Source organism: Ambystoma mexicanum, chromosome 7p (genome assembly GCF_040938575.1).
Source record: "Ambystoma mexicanum isolate Mex_15411 chromosome 7p, UKY_AmexF1_1, whole genome shotgun sequence".
Classification (NCBI taxonomy): domain Eukaryota; kingdom Metazoa; phylum Chordata; class Amphibia; order Caudata; family Ambystomatidae; genus Ambystoma; species Ambystoma mexicanum.
In genome coordinates, this window is record NC_090939.1 from 110749659 (window position 1) to 110765449 (window position 15791).

At 45.2% G+C, this 15791-nt stretch overlaps 1 protein-coding gene across 2 annotated transcripts in view; it reads left to right on the forward strand.

The window, feature by feature from the left end:
- Positions 1–13307, forward strand: part of TIGIT (T cell immunoreceptor with Ig and ITIM domains) — a 270659-nt gene extending 257352 nt beyond the window's left edge. For both annotated transcript variants that reach the window (XM_069635900.1, XM_069635899.1), the window contains exon 4: positions 10948–13307. In XM_069635900.1, coding sequence (XP_069492001.1) covers positions 10948–11178 — 231 coding nt within the window. In that variant the 3' untranslated portion in view covers positions 11179–13307. The remainder of the gene's footprint in view (positions 1–10947) is intronic.
- The last annotated feature ends 2484 nt before the right edge of the window (positions 13308–15791 follow it).

Consider the following 15791-nt stretch of genomic DNA (forward strand, 5'->3'; position numbering starts at 1 on the left):
TTCTTCCGGTTTACAAGAAAGGAGGTAATGATATACCTTACCGTTTTATAATTGATTTATGCAGAGTTAATAAAGTGGTTGATCTGCAATTTCCATTAGTCCTGGATGTGACTACAAATTTGACTATGATTCCACCCTCTGCATCATATTTTAGTGTAATTGATCTAAAAAATGAATTTTTTAGTATCCCAGTGCATCCAGATAGTAGGTATTTGTTTCCAAGTATTTACAGTAGAGCATTGAAGGAACAACTAGATATGCTTGAACTACCAGCAGGTTGCGTATCACTACAATACATAGATGATTTGTTAATAGCAGCAGACACAGAAGAAATTTGTAAAGAAAGTACAGTTGCATTATTGACACATTTAGCGGCGCATGGACGCAAAGCTTCGCTAAAATTTTTTTACAGTATTGTCGAAAGGAAGTGGCCTACTTGGGCTACCTCCTTCCGAAGGAGGGAAGAAAATTGACATCAGAAAGAATAGAAAGCATCTGTGATATGCCTATTCCAAATACGTAGAAAGAAGTCAGGGCTTTAATTGGCATAGCTTCATATTGTAGGCAGTGGATCGCTAACTTTTCAATGATCATGAAACCAATAGTGGCATTGACAAGGAAGGATGTTACCTTACCTTTGCCATGGAACATGGAATGTCATGAAACATTTGACTTGCTCAAAGCTGCATTGTGTTCAGCTCTGGGATTTTGGGCACGCCAAATTACGACAAGAGTTTTAAGTTATTTGTGCATGAAAACAATGGATGTACTTTGGCTGTTTCGACTCAGGAACACGGGGGAGAAGTAGACCATGCGGCTACTTCTCTTCCACGTTGGATCCTGTTGCATGTGCTTTGCCGCGTTGTTTGCGAGCTGTTGCTGCAGCTGCAGCATCAGTAAAACAAACTGAGGGAATGGTTTTAGGTCATGTTTTAACCGTAATGGCACCTCATTCAGTGGACGTTCTTTTAAATAGAACGCAGACACAACATCTCACATCAGCCAGATTAACAAGGTATGAATTGTTCTATTTGCACCGCATATACAAATTAAGAGGTGTTGCGCTTTAAATCCGGCCGAGTTAATGCCTCCTCCAAATGAGAAAGGGGGTGAAAAACAATTCCCCCCATGATTGCTTAATGGTTTCTGAACAAGAGACAAAAGGAAGAATTGACCTAATTGACACCTCACAGAAAGAGCCAGATGGAGAACTGTTTTGTGACGGTTCTTGTTTTAAATTACCAGATGGCACATCAACTGCTGCTTATGCCATCACCACACTGAAAACTATTACAGAAAGCAAACGAATCCCATATAACTCAGCACAAGCTACAGAAATAATAGCGTTAACAAGAGCATGTGAAATTTCTGCAAACCTCAATGTAAACATATATACTGACCGTCAGTATGCCTTTGGGGTGGTACACAATTTTGGTCAATTATGGGCTGAAAGTGGTTTCCTGACATTACACAGAACCAAAATCCAACATGGCACTTTGATAGTGAAACTGTTTTCAGCACTAGCGCTTCCCAAGCGATTAGCGATAATGAAATGTGAAGCACATAAACAGTAACATGTAATGTTGGAAAGGGAAACGCATTTGCAGACAAAATTGCGAAACAAACTGCCACTGATTTACACACAAAAATGTATGTCGAAACAATAGAAGAAGTACCCTGCATGATAGAAAACGGAATTGCAACAGTCAAGGAAATGCAAGCAGAAGCTACTGTAGATGAAATAAAAAACTGGTCTGAGGGTCCAGCAGAATTAGATTCTGAGGGTTGTTGGGTGGACAAGCAAAATAACTGATGGATGTTGCCAAATGCCTATGTGATGGCTATGGTTACCATGGCCCACAGTCCGACACACATATGTGCTAGAAAATGATTCAACACCTGGATTCTGTATGGCAGAATCCACATATTAGAAAAACTGCTGAAAGATTGGTTCAGAATTGCATGACTTGATTACAACATAACATTGGAAAGGGAACAGTGACACCAGTAGGTAGTTTTGGCCCACCGTCTATGCCATTTGAAGTCATCAATTTTGATTTCATAGAAATGGAGAGGTGCCAAAACTATAAGTATGTCCTCGTGGTGGTCTGCGCATTCAGCAAATGGGTACAGGCCTATCTCCTGAAAGATTGTACAGCTATGTCCACAGCTAAAGCCATGCTAAAAGAGTATTTTCCCCAATTCGGGCTAGCCTGTATCATATGGTCAGACAATGGTCCGCACTGTATTGCGGCTGTGATATTGCAAATTTCCTCAGGTCTCCAAATTGATAAACAATTCCATTCGGCCAGACACCGGATGAGTGCCGGTTTGGTAGAACGCCAAAATGGTATCTTGAAAAACAAGCTAAGCAAAATAAGCGCAAGGAGCAATTTGAAATGGCCCTAGGCACTGCCCCTAGCTTTACTTTGCATGCGAACAGCTGTACAGGCGAGGACTGGTCTCTCCCCTTACGATATCGTGATGGAGAGACCAGCAAATGCATGTAACATACCTCGAACAAAGCAGTTGAGGGATATTGAATACCCATTACTTATTGATTATTGCCAACAGTTGACTCAAAACGTGCGTTTGATTCATCAGCAGGTGCAGGAGGCTCTTCCTGTTAGATATACCGGCCCAGGACATTGTCTGCAGCCTGGAGACTGGACTTTGGTGAAACATTTTGAAAGAAAATCTTCACTTGCACCGCACTGGACGGGACCCTTCCAGGTGCTACTGGCTACACAGACTGCAGTCCGAGTGAATGACCACAAGCACTGGATCCACGCAACACACGAAAAGAGTTCCGTTTCCTTTGCCACATGAGAAAGAGCTTGATGATCCTGACGTCGAAAGAAAGACAGCTGCACTTGATCACAAAGATATCATCACCAGTTCCCTGTCAGAAGTACTTCCTAAGACCGGGAAAGGGCCTGGGGAGATTGCAACGAAGATCGAAAAGCCAAAGTTGCCTCAACGTTGTCCGACTGCTGCCTCATCATCATCACGCAGTGCACCACAAGTTGGCACTGATCCTGCATCTGGAAATGAGAGTGCATTGTTCATCGATCATAATGTACCTGGAGCTGTAAGGTCTAATATACGTTCACAAAATCGGAAGTGATCAGCTTTTGTTTCGCCTTTGTTCCTAGCTCACGGATGAAGCTCGGAACGGAGGCCTAGGGAAAAGGAGCGTATGAGCTGTATCAAGTTGAAAGCTCTGACACACGGTTTCCCGGTGGTACCATTGAAAGTGAAGGACCGTTGCAGCCTAGCACGGACAGGTGGGGGCAAATGGTACCGACACTATAAAATTGATACTTGCTCCTGCCTTTTTGGAGCTCTGTGCAAATTAACATCAGCTTGCTATCATCTATAAGCAGGCTAGCCTGGACTGGCCTGAACGTTTGTTGCTAACGTGTATTGCTGTGGAGAACTTTCCCAGACTGACACTGAAAAACTTGTCCTGAGATAAACATTACAGACAATGTCCATATTCGCTCCTGCTCCCTCCTGCTCCGATGCTGTTGATGACATAGAGATAGAGATTAAGCCTACTCCAAGAAAGACTTGGTTCGGAAAGAATAATATGCTAATGATTATGATACCGCTTTGCATTTTAATTACACTGATCCCAATATTTTGGTATCTAGAAACTGTGCATCCCTTAAACTCTCTCCTGACTGTTACCAATGCTCCTACCATGAGCAGCCCAGTACATGTGCTCTCTTATACTCTCCCTAAACAAGAAGTGAAACATAGAAAAGGTTATGATAACAATACATTATTGTTGATTATGAATATGACCCATGCTAGGTCCAATTGTTGGGTCTGTTCCCATTTACCCCAGCACGGGGAAAGAGGAATGGGTTGGTATGTACACCCTTTGCCACTTAATACTGCCTGTTATGCATCTTTAAGATTGCTATTTTTTGGAAAATGGAATGATAGTGTCACTGGTCAGTTTGATGGAACAAACATAAATTAATTTGACATATTGGTATTGGAACCGTTGGGTTGTTACGTATTTGCAAGCAGAAGCAAAATAAAACTGGTCACTTCGAGTCCAGTAGATAGGCTCTCTAGGCCTTACTCGTCCCTAATCACTTTTAAAATGGCTCCGGTAGGAAACAATGCTGTTCCTCCCTCCTATACTATTAATTATAGTCCACGTTCTGTCCAATTTTGCTTACGGAAAAAGGGTTCCTACCCAGTGGGAACATTCACTATATGCATGAATATTGCTGTGCTTGAACACGAAGAAAAACCATTATATATAGGAGGTTCTGTCTACTTTGTATGTGGAGATCAGGCCTATCCATGGTTATCTAGAACTTGGGAAGGGACCTGTTATTTAGGCATACTTTTACCTGGTGTATTTCTTTCCAAAACTTCTGAAACAGCAAAATTATCTAGATCTCGCCCACGACAAGATGATACCGCAGGACAGATCGTTGGGGATATAGCGAAATCATTAATACCATTTTGGAGACAAGCAATAAACTCATGGAATTGGTGGGGTCAGTGTGCTGTGTATTCGTAAGTGACTCCTCCCACACGATATTTGAAGCAATTAAGAAATTGCATGTACTAAGTTCTGAAATTCATGTTCCCACAGGTGGTTGGGATCTGAATATAAGTTCATGGTTTTGGAAACTGCTACGATCATCGGGATGGAAACTAATTGCAATTTTGGTTATGATATTTGGAATACTCATATTCTGCTGTTGTTGCATACAATGCCTGCCAGTCCTCTGGTCCCAAATTACAAATGAGTGTGTACATACAATTAGAACAAAACCTCCTTGCATGTTAAGTGAAGGTGCACAACATGAAAATTAAATAATTAAAGCATTTTTGGCAACAAATATTTCTGAAGACGATTATAGCAGCATGGGTAGTTCGGAATTAGACATGTGGTCCGATGAAGACACGATGTATGGATGATGCTATTGGTTTACAGCCAAAAGGAGGGTTTGTTAGACCAGAAAAGTAACCCTATAGTCGAAGGATACGTATAATATGTTGGCCAGAAGCCAATCGCATCATGTGACAAATATCGCAATCCTAGAATCGTCATTGTAACCAAAGGGCATCCATTTTGTGAAACGTCGGCCATTTGCTTTTTTCTTTTCTGTCAAAACACTTTGCAAATGTATTCCATGCTTCAGACTCGCACATCGTGCAAGGCCACGGCTTGAACGCTGAAACACTAACACAGACAGGAATGTCAAACTGTGCAGAAATACATTGTTTTTCTCTCTCACTAAGACCTTGAAGTAGAGCAGAAGCTGCATCTAATCAGTAGTCCAGGTGCCGGGTTGTCTTGCCAGCGCTGTTGTAAAAGGCAGTTAAACATGAAGTATATTCTCCTAGCGGTGCTCCTCAGTGGAGAGTGGTATTTTCTGCTTCAGAACTACCTGACCCTTAGCTCCTGAGCCGGAAACACACAGATAATGTAGTAAGGAATGTTTCCCTGCTAGGAACACAAAATCTTGCCGAGTCAGAGCTCCATGTTTCTCATAACAGAAAGCTGTCTCTGCTGCCTTTGCTAAAATAACTATGTTTAAGACTTGTCATAACGTGTCATAATTGTCATAATTGTCAATCACTGAACCCTAGCCTGTATGACATGTATGAGGGCAGGTCGAATTGCCTTAACAAAGATTATGTCTAATGTATGTATATTGCTGCTTGAGCGCTGTTCGCTCTCTCTCGCATCTCACGGTGTTTGGGAACACAAGTCGTGAGGCGGTGAGACCCAGTCGGCCGACTGAGAATACTTTTAAATAAACCAGACGTGTTTGGAAAATGAACCTTGCGTCTGGCGTGTCACTTTAGTATATGATTATTGGGCCTTAGTTTCCATATGCAGTCTTTATGGCCTAGCAGATGGTTCTGGAGGAGCAAGGGCAAGGGGAGACCTGTTCGGAGGAGACTTTCATAGAGTGGATAACTCTGGTAACCTCATCAGGTGTGACGGGGAGAAGGAGGAAAGAGAGGATGGAGGAGGGTGAGAGGCCATACGAGGTAGGGGGTGGGAGAGGCCATGGGCGAGTAGGTAGCAAGAGTGCTCAGGATGTCCAGAGGTTTAGTGGTGAAGTGTGTGGTCAGTGCATTGCAGAGGGCCAGGGAAGGAAGAAGGGAGGAGGAGACTGCGGAAGGGTTGGCTAGTTCCATGCAGATTTTAAGGAGTCCAGCCGTGGTGTTGGAAGCACGCGATACCCAAGCCTGGATGTGGGCCCTTTTCTTGGCATGGATGGAGAGTCTGTATTGGCTTTGGAGCAGGCAGCCGGCCAGTTTGTCAGAGGGTGTGCCTGAGGTTTGCCTAATGTTTACCACTTTCTTTACGCAGCTCTGCACTTGTGTTTCAGGGCTGCAAGTTCAGAGTCGTACCAGGCGTTACGCTTAGAGGCAGATTTCAGGTGGATCCTCATGATTGGAGCAAGAATGTTCAGAGTGTTAGTAATGGCCAGATGGAGGTTGCTGAGAGCAGAGTCAGAAGTAAAGGAAGAGAGAAACAGAGCTCAGCTCATTCAGAGAGGAGCATGGTGGTAGTTCCGGGGGCCTGTAGATAGTGGCAATGGTCAGAGAGAAAAAGGGAGATATGGACTAACTTGCAGACCAGGCACCCAAAGGAAGAGTAGGGTGGGTATGATAGCGGAAGGAACCCACTCAGGGAAGATTAAGGCAACCCCACCGCCAGCATGGCAAGGTCGTGGCTTGGAAATAATCTTGAAGCCATCAGGGAGAAAGGAGTCAAAAGCAGTGACTGAGCTGGCACTTAACAACGTCTCAGTAAGAGTGAGAATGTCGAGGTAAGTGTCTTCAAGAAGAAGGCAGATCTCAGGGGAGTGTTCGTTGGCTGGGCAGGCATTAAGAGTAGCCAGGTGAAGGAGGTCTCGGCCTTTGAAGGTTTTCTGAGGTGGAGTACAGGGGCGTGGTACACCATTCAGAGGGGGAGGGATAGAGCGAGTGGTAGGGGGGAGGCAGGTGAAGGAAGGAAGTTAATGAGTGATGACAGGTGCCGGTCAAAGAGGAGGAGGTTGGGTTGAGGATCCTGAACCAAGATAGTGCCTATGTGGCAGACATTAATGATGCAGCATGATGATGAGAAGCCGGCCAAGAGGACTTCGCACTTGGTGCCACCATTAATGGGAGAGGATGTGAGAAGGGGGAGAGTGTAGATGCGATGAGGAGTCCATAGATCTGGGGAGGAGACAGAGAAAAAGATGTTGGTGAAGACCTGTCTGAAATTTGCACTGAAATAGGTGTCTGCGATGGGTAGGCCACGGTTGGATCTCAGTATGTCTTTTTTGTGCTTTTTTCTTTCAAACTTTATAAGAGAGGGAGGGTAGGTGTTAGTGTAGCAGGTGGAGATGATATGAGATATGATCAGTGCCATCAGGATGGCAGAGGATAGTTGAAGGAAAGAAGAGAGACTGTACTACAGAGTTCTGGCCCAACTCACGATGTGGTCTAGTGGTTACAGGAGGGGCACAGCATACAATAGAAAATATGGGGTGCAGGATGTTAAAAAACACACCTAGGTTTGAAAATGAAAAACAGGGCACAAAATGCAATGCAAAATATAGGGTGCAGGATGTTAAAAAACGCACCTAGGTTTGAAAATCAAAAAAGGGCACATGTTGAACGATGGAAGAGAGCCGTTTGATAAAGCTGTCATATGTGAATCCTTGATATTTGGCATTAACAAACAGGGTGGTATCTGCGGGACCACACACCATCTGTACATGCCACTTTATCTTATTCTTGTACAGGTGCACTGTGTCTCTCGGGGGTATGTGGGTCACACATGTGCACAGTCAATTGCACCACACACCACGGGAGACCCGCTATGTCCTCAAGAAGACATCATTCTGCCTACCCTTGTGCGTGCATTGTGGGGCATTGTGATATGTTGTCAGGATCACTTGGAGGGCCTGGTGTATTCCCCATGACTGTGGGGACTGGGAGATCCCCGAGGTGATCCCACCGGTCTGCTGAAAGCAGACTGTGGTGAAGAAATGCAAGGCTGACAGCAGTATCTTGAATAGTGGTGGTATGGCATGGGCTCGCATCGTGGGTGTAGTAAGTGCTCTCTCCCACTGACTCACATCTCCAGTATGATATGGGGTCAGCAGCGGAACGTCTGGGTCACCTTTAAATCAGCCAGTTGAAATAAGCGTTTGCACTTCCTTTACATCCTCCTCATCGCGTGTGGAGCGGACGAAGAGTGTGGAGCGGACGAAGAGTGGGGAGCGGACGAAGAGTGTGGAGCAGGCGAAGAGTGTGCAGCGGACGAAGAGAGCCGAGTGGATGAAGAGTGCGGAGCGGCTGAAGAGTGCGGAGCGGCTGAAGAGTGTGGAGCGGCTGAAGAGTGCAGAGCAGATGAAGAGTGCAGAGCGGATGGAGAGTGTGGAGTGGATGAAGAGTGTGGAGCGGATGAAGAGTGTGGAGCGGATGAAGTGCGTGGAGCGAAGGTAGTGTGTGGAGCGGATCAAGTGCGTGGAGTGAATGTAGTGTGTGAAGCGAATGGAGTGCTTGGAGTGAATGTAGTGTGTGAAGCGAATGGAGTGTGTGGTAAGGATGGAGTATATAGAGCCGATGAAGTGGAAAGAATGAAGTGTGTGAAAAGGAAGAAGTGTGCGGAACGGATGAAGTATGTAGAACGGATGAAGAGGGTAGAACGGATGAAGAGGGTGTAACAGATGAAGTAAGTGGAACCGATGGAATGCACTGATCGGACGAAGTGCATGGATCAGAAATAATACTTAAAACTGATTGAACAGATGGAGTGCATAGAACTGAGGGAGTACATGCGACGGATGGAATGCATGGAACAGATAGAGCGCATGGAACCGACATTGTACAAGAATGGTTGGAGTGCATGGAACGGTTGGAGTGCATGGAACGGTGGAGTGCATGGAACGGTTTGGAGTGCATGTAACGCTTTGGAGTGCATGGAACGGCAGAAGTGCACGGAACAGCTGAAGTGCATGGAACGGTTTGGAGTGCATGGAACGGTTTGGAGTGCATGGAACGGCTGAAGTGCATGGAACGGTTTGGAGCACATGGAACAGTTTGGAGCACATGGAATGGTTTGGAGCGCATGGAACGGTTTGGAGTGCATGAAACGGTTTGGAGTGCATGGAACGGTTTGGAGTGCATGGAACGGCTGAAGTGCATGGAGCGGCTGAACTGCATGGAACGGCTGGCTAAGTGCATCGAATACATGGAGCATGAAGGCGCTCGATCTCAAGCACCTACTGAAAAACCACCATATCACATCACCACGCTTACTCTGTTCTATACACCACCACTCAACTAGAACACAGCGATACTATGACACATTCGGTATAGCTGTTCTCATACCAACACCTGCCTCATACTCCTCATCATCCTAACTAAACACACCTGGCTGCTCACCCACCAGCCTAGGCGTTATCCTCAGGCCTAACGCAGCCACAATCATTCTGGTATCCCCTTGCCAGAACGAACACATACTCCTGATCTCCCAACCACCACACTTACCGTCAAGAAGCAGCTATCATACGATTGCCGCAACAGCTGCACACATATCCAGTGCGCACACGCACCTTATTGTCTCTCTCTCTCTCTACTGATTTGAACTACGGTTCCCGAGGGTGTTCAACCTACCAGCGCCTTGAGATCATACCAATGGTACATAAGGCGCTATATAAATGCAAAGTAACATAACATAACATCATCACAGTAACATGATGCCTACAGGATCGGCCATTTGGAAGTTGTGCACCTGACTCTCTGTGCTGGACTTTTCTACTGTGTTGTTAGTTGTGGTTTGAGTGCACTGTGTGCTTCTAAGGTTGGACGAATCATTTGCACTATTTTCTTGGCCATTTGATCCCCATTGTGATAGATGGAAATACATAAGGGGTTTATTTGGAACAAATATGGAGGTCAGGTTTTGAGAATCAGGATTTTGGTGTATTTGTGCTCACTTTCTGTAGTCAGTCTCCATTTGCATGCTTAATTTGTTGTATTTGCACGCTTTCCAACTATTTGGTGCATCTTTCGCATGCTTTTTGCACTACTTTTTTGCGCTGACACATCTCTTGCGCACTTCTGTGAATGAGGCACATTTATTTCTGGTGCATTTGTGGCGCGTCTCTGATTTGCACTCTTTCCGCATCAGAAGGACCCCATTGTGTTATGAGACTGGATCCTGTTATGTACCTGTAAATAAACTGGTGATAAATTCTGGGGCAAATCCGAGCCGATCATGTATTTGTGAAGTCACACAATTGCCCAGTGGACTCCTACAAAAACATTGCACAATTCCAGTAATTAATTGCTGCTAAAATACAGGTGGTGCAAGACATCCAGTGTCGCCCAATCTTTCATAGAGGCATCATATCACAGATGTTTGGAATGCATTATATCTCTCAAGTCTAATTTATGCACGAGCGAGATGGGGTGGGGGCCTCCCCGTGAGAAGAACACATTGTTATAAGCAAACATTAAGTCGGCTGCTGGGAGCTGGGTGTATCTTGTCAATCCTTTGTTTAATTTCCAGCAGGGTAATGCTTTCATCCTTTCAACCTTGATAAAAGGAGGGCCAATTATTGGTTATTAATAACCCCTGGTATTTACAGAACACCAAAATATCAAGTACTAAGGCAGAAAATGGTATATTAATTTTATAAAGTGTGCTGGAGCCAAAGGGCATTGAGGCGCTGTTACAAGAGAGTGACTTAGTTACAGGTTACGACATTGCTTACTGGTTACATGCGGCGTAGCAATGTATGAGCAAGTTACATATTTAATTTACATATTAAAACAAGTGTATTTTTTTATGACCAGGTATGGCTCACCCATATTGGAACTAACACGAAACAATTGAGATTTTGTTGTTGTTGTTAAGTAAAGTATTATTATTTTCTGCTTTTGTTTCTGTTGCAGCCAAAAAGGCGTCCGTTAGCACGCGCGGCCACATCACGCGCCAGTAACCATTACTCTCCATCAATGGATTCTGCTGGCAATCCTCCCAACACGACCATAGAGTCTGCTGTCAACCCACCGACAACTGTGCTGGAAGAGGATACCTACGAAGAGAACCCAGACTACTTCATCGTCATGCAGTATGGAGGGGGAAGCACTGCAAGCCTGCAGTGGCGAGCTGTAGAAACATAGGGCCCTAGGCCATGTGGTCAAGCGGCGGCCATACTGTAGTGTCTGGCCATGCTCCCGTTATACGTTCTTGTCGTAAAACCTTTTTTCGGTGTAAGCCGTCAGGTACAAATACAGCATAATACAACTTCTGAAACATACTAACCACAAAGCATCATTAAAGAACCAAAGAACATTAATACAATTACAATTCTTCCTTAATCTATCTTCCTAAAACCGTGCTAGATATGCGTAAAAAGCAGGTTGAGATGGAGGTCATGAAGTGCAAGTGCACACAATTTACTGTGAATGGGCAATTGAATACATACTTGTTGATTTATTCGTCATGATCCAAACCAAATGATTTATAAGATGAGTCGCAAAGTGCTAGCGCATGAAATCCAAGATTCAGGAGTTTTTTAGTGCATACTTCTAAGTCTATTCCTCTTAAGCCATGCTCGGTGGATGTATTTGGGGACATAAAAAACTGCATCCATGCTTGCTGTTCATTTGCGGAAGGACATGGCCTCCCTTTTCAGGCAAAGATTAAACAGCATGAACAACGGTCTAAAATACCATCTCCTCGGGTCTCCTAGGCCCTCACATATAAGTATGAAATGGAGAGGACTTTTAACTGCTGTGCCACACATCAAGCAGCTTGCATCCTATCCCAGTGACAGGTATAAGACCTTATTCATCAAACAGCCCATTCGGAATCTGAGGTGTATTGCTTGTGCATAGGGCGGCAGGATTACATGAAGGTATTCTTTGTATCCTGACACCCACTTGAAGTTCAAATATTCGGGTCCACAGATCAGACAGCGCACATAGCGGCCATCCTGGTGCTTTTATAGCTCAGGTAGGCCATCTTTACTTTTGATTTGGCATCCCCAGTGATTGATATTGTCCCAGTCTCACAAGCCATGTTTCTATGTGTAAGAGCCATTAGATTTTGTGCCCACCTCCCAGTGATAACACATGTTGAAGGGCCGCCCGATATTCGGCTAATCCTGGATTGCCCGATACCCATAGCCAATAATACATCGGTCTGACCCCATGCGTCTTCATCAATAAAGCCCAGACCACATCCCATTTGTACTGCTACACTTGGGGCACTTGGCAGCAGCAAAAGGGTACTTTTAAGGAATTTGCTTTCAATCACAGATAAGGAGGTAGTGTTCACATGTCCCCAAATTTCCCACCCAGACAGGGCTGATGCCTTCGCCTGTGCCTGGTAGATGTCAAATACTGGTTTGGTTGCACCTCCACCGTGCTTAAAATGAAAGTTCTTCAGGGCACCACTGTTCTTACCCAAAGTAGCTTGAGCCTTTAACAGTTAGTTAGCCCTGCTTGCGCCACTCGCAAAGTGTATACCCAGGTATGTTTTCAAGAAAAAAAAGAAGTGTTCACAAATAATATGTCAGGATGCGATAGCCTGGGTCTCCCATCTCCACGTTTTGAGGACGGGGTAAGGCATGATGTTGGAGCACAGAACACACTCGAGTTTCCCCAAGACGAGAAGACAATTCGCTCGTCGACGGCCAAGTCTCAGTTCTCCTAAACGTCTCTTGCCTTCCAGGACCTGATGTACTCACGATAACAAAATAAAATTCCTTTACCAAATGATCATTCATATTCTTGATACTTAGGATGAGTATTCCTCACGCCTGGATCCCCGTCTTCTGAGAATATACCTCTCTCAATTCTCAGCCTCCCTCCACCAGGTTCACTATGGCTTTTCCCCTTCACGATTCTCAATATCTTTATAAACAGTTCCAGTGGACAGCCGTCTGCCGGATTCTCATTTGTCCACACACTGTTTCTCAGGACCTAAGACTTTGTCCCCTTTTCATCAGCCTCCCTCCAACGGGTTCACTATAGCCAACTTCACATTTACATTTGCTTTCAATGGGCCTCATTCCGAGTACGGCGCTAACCAATGGCGCTATTAACGCCTTGGTTTACGCCGTACCCGGACCGGCAGCGCCTTGGTGGATGGCGGAATTACCGCCCCATTCCAAGGTTGGCGGGCGGTAATTCCCCAATCCCCATTTACCCTTCCCCATTCCCATTCTTGCCCCATAGGGCATAATGGGAGTGGGGAAGGCGTTAATTACGCCACCGTAAATTACGGTGGCGTAATTAACATCAAGGTCCCTTAGCGCCATGGATTTTAACACCTGCTAAAAGCAGGTGTTAAAACCTCCATGGCGCAAAGGGAACTCGGAGTATGGCGGTAAGGGATTACCGCCACCGCTCTCGTTAGCGGTGGCCGCTATCCCTTACCGCCATACTCGGAATGAGGCCCAATGTCTGTGTGATTCACTTCCCTTGCTTTCTGAAAATATGGGATTCACTTCCCTTGCTTTCGATGCAGGATTCACTTCCCTTGCTTTCTCTACAGTTCTTAGGTCAAAGGCTTTCAATTTTACTGGGATTTTGCTAGACCGCCTGTCTGACCACTTTTATCTGTCTTGGTGGCTCTGCTACTGCCTTCTGGTATGTGTAGTTTTATCAATATGGGATAAACCAGAGTTTTTCGAAATAGCATCCACGTGGTGCCAGTCCCCTCTGCAGCTGGTCTTCCTTTAAAAATGTCACAGTCTTTGCATTTCTCTCAATATGCCACTTTGCGACTTTCATTCAACACAGCCCGGTTCTTACCGGTTCTCCCCTCGACTCACCGGCTGTGATGAACCGCTTGGCTTTCCTTGTATCTGAAGTCAATGCCAGTACCGCGGCAGCAGGAGTTTCCCTTGCTTCGGCTTATCGACGTAGGCATGCCCCATGCACCGTTGACTTCTGCGGCAAGACTGTAAAGCTATTGTCCTTGGGCTTATGTTTTCTTCCTTGAAGGTTTTGCGGGTTTGGGTCAAAAAGGGCAAGGTCGCTACTCTCCTTTGCACACCCTTGATTCTTGCCGCCTTTCACCTTCTCTTTAACTGCCATGGTAGATTAGCTGTCTCGTTGTGCGGTCTGCCTTGCTCATACTGTGCTCCAACCTTATCCCTGTGGGGAAGGGAAAGGGCCGTCAATTGTGTGTGATTCTGGTCAATTGCCTGACTTTGCCGACCCTTGTATTGGGACATGTCAGGTAAATGGCTCTGGTAATAGTCCATTCTCTTGCGTGTTGTACAAAAGTGTTTGTGTCGGACAAGGTGGGGGGGCAGTGTTTTTGAATGTCCTACTTGGTAGGATGGGGAAAGGGTGTCGAAAGAAGGCGATACTGCATCACACCCATCAGTGTCCCACTCCCACTCCAGATGACCCCTATCCAGGTGATCTTCTCTCACTGGTCCACCCCCAGGAACTGGATCCTATAGCAATGGCCGTGTCCTGGCCACCTGTATGACAGATCCCCAGGGACTAACTAGGGAGACACCTTCAGGTTTCTCACACAAGATAAAGCCACACACAGTCCTGAGGGGATTGTTGACAGCAAGACTGCATTGTCTGCAAAGAAAAGGACGGGAACTCGGTCATTGCCCAGCTGCAGGCGATCTAAAGGACCTCAAAGAGCTGGTCAATGATCAAGTTTATGTATAAGCAGAACTGCAATGGGGCTAGGACACAGCCTTGCAAACCCCCCTTTCTACTGCCAAATGCTTTGTGACATCCACACGTTCCAGTGGACCACTGCAGTGTTGCTAGTATAGAGGAGCTGTATCAGACTTAAAAGGTTTACAGGAATGTTTTTAGTCCGTAGTGCGTCGCACAGTAAGCCTCTTGGCACACTGTCAAACAAATCATTGCGCCCCTGGTGAAGTACCTCCTCCCTTGAGGATATCTTTTCAGATTGTAGGGGGACTCTAGAGCCCCACCTTTGGTGGCATACCTGAGTGGCATATAGAATGCATTTGATGTAGAACTGGCCCGCAAAGTTGCAACATAACCTTTCACGACAGTACCGTTCGCTCCCTCCCTCTCCATAGATTTACAATCCGCTATTAATGGCTGTTCCTCAGCTACAATTGTTTCTCTAATTCCCACCTTGAGATTTTGTACTTGCGAGAAAGCCTGTTACTCACAATGTGATAGTTCCAGGTTGGCAATTAGAACCGTTCAGTTTTGGACCATATTGCCTCTGAAGATTTCCATAGGGGCTCATTCTAATTTAGCACCTACATGAGTGAGCAGGCAGGGACCATGTCTGTTGCGCGTCTAGAGAAAACAGTCCCTCCATACAATTGTGTAACTTTCCAACACATAGTGAAAAGGTGAAGAGCAAAATACAGCAAAATCACCACCTAGTTTTCTTCTAGGTTTGTGGAAAGGTGTAACTGCCTCACACAAATAACAATTGCAGGGGACATTTACAATAGATTCCTATGGAATCGGCATGCGTTTATCAGGTATAAAAGTCTGGTGGATTCTATATACACTCCTTAGTTTAATATATGCTGGCATTAAACTATGTATGGTTTTGCGAAAGAGAAGGGAAGCATGACTCAAATGTTAAATGCCCCCCACTCCACCACAAAGCAAAACAAAAAGTCCCCTAATTATTACGGAAGGTATTAAGACAGGTTTAACACATATATGAGTTTAAAGTTCCATTCTTTCTATCTATTTAATGAAGTCCATTTTGAAGCATTACATCCCAGTGTAGGTGGGCTGTAACAAATGTTATCGGCTCA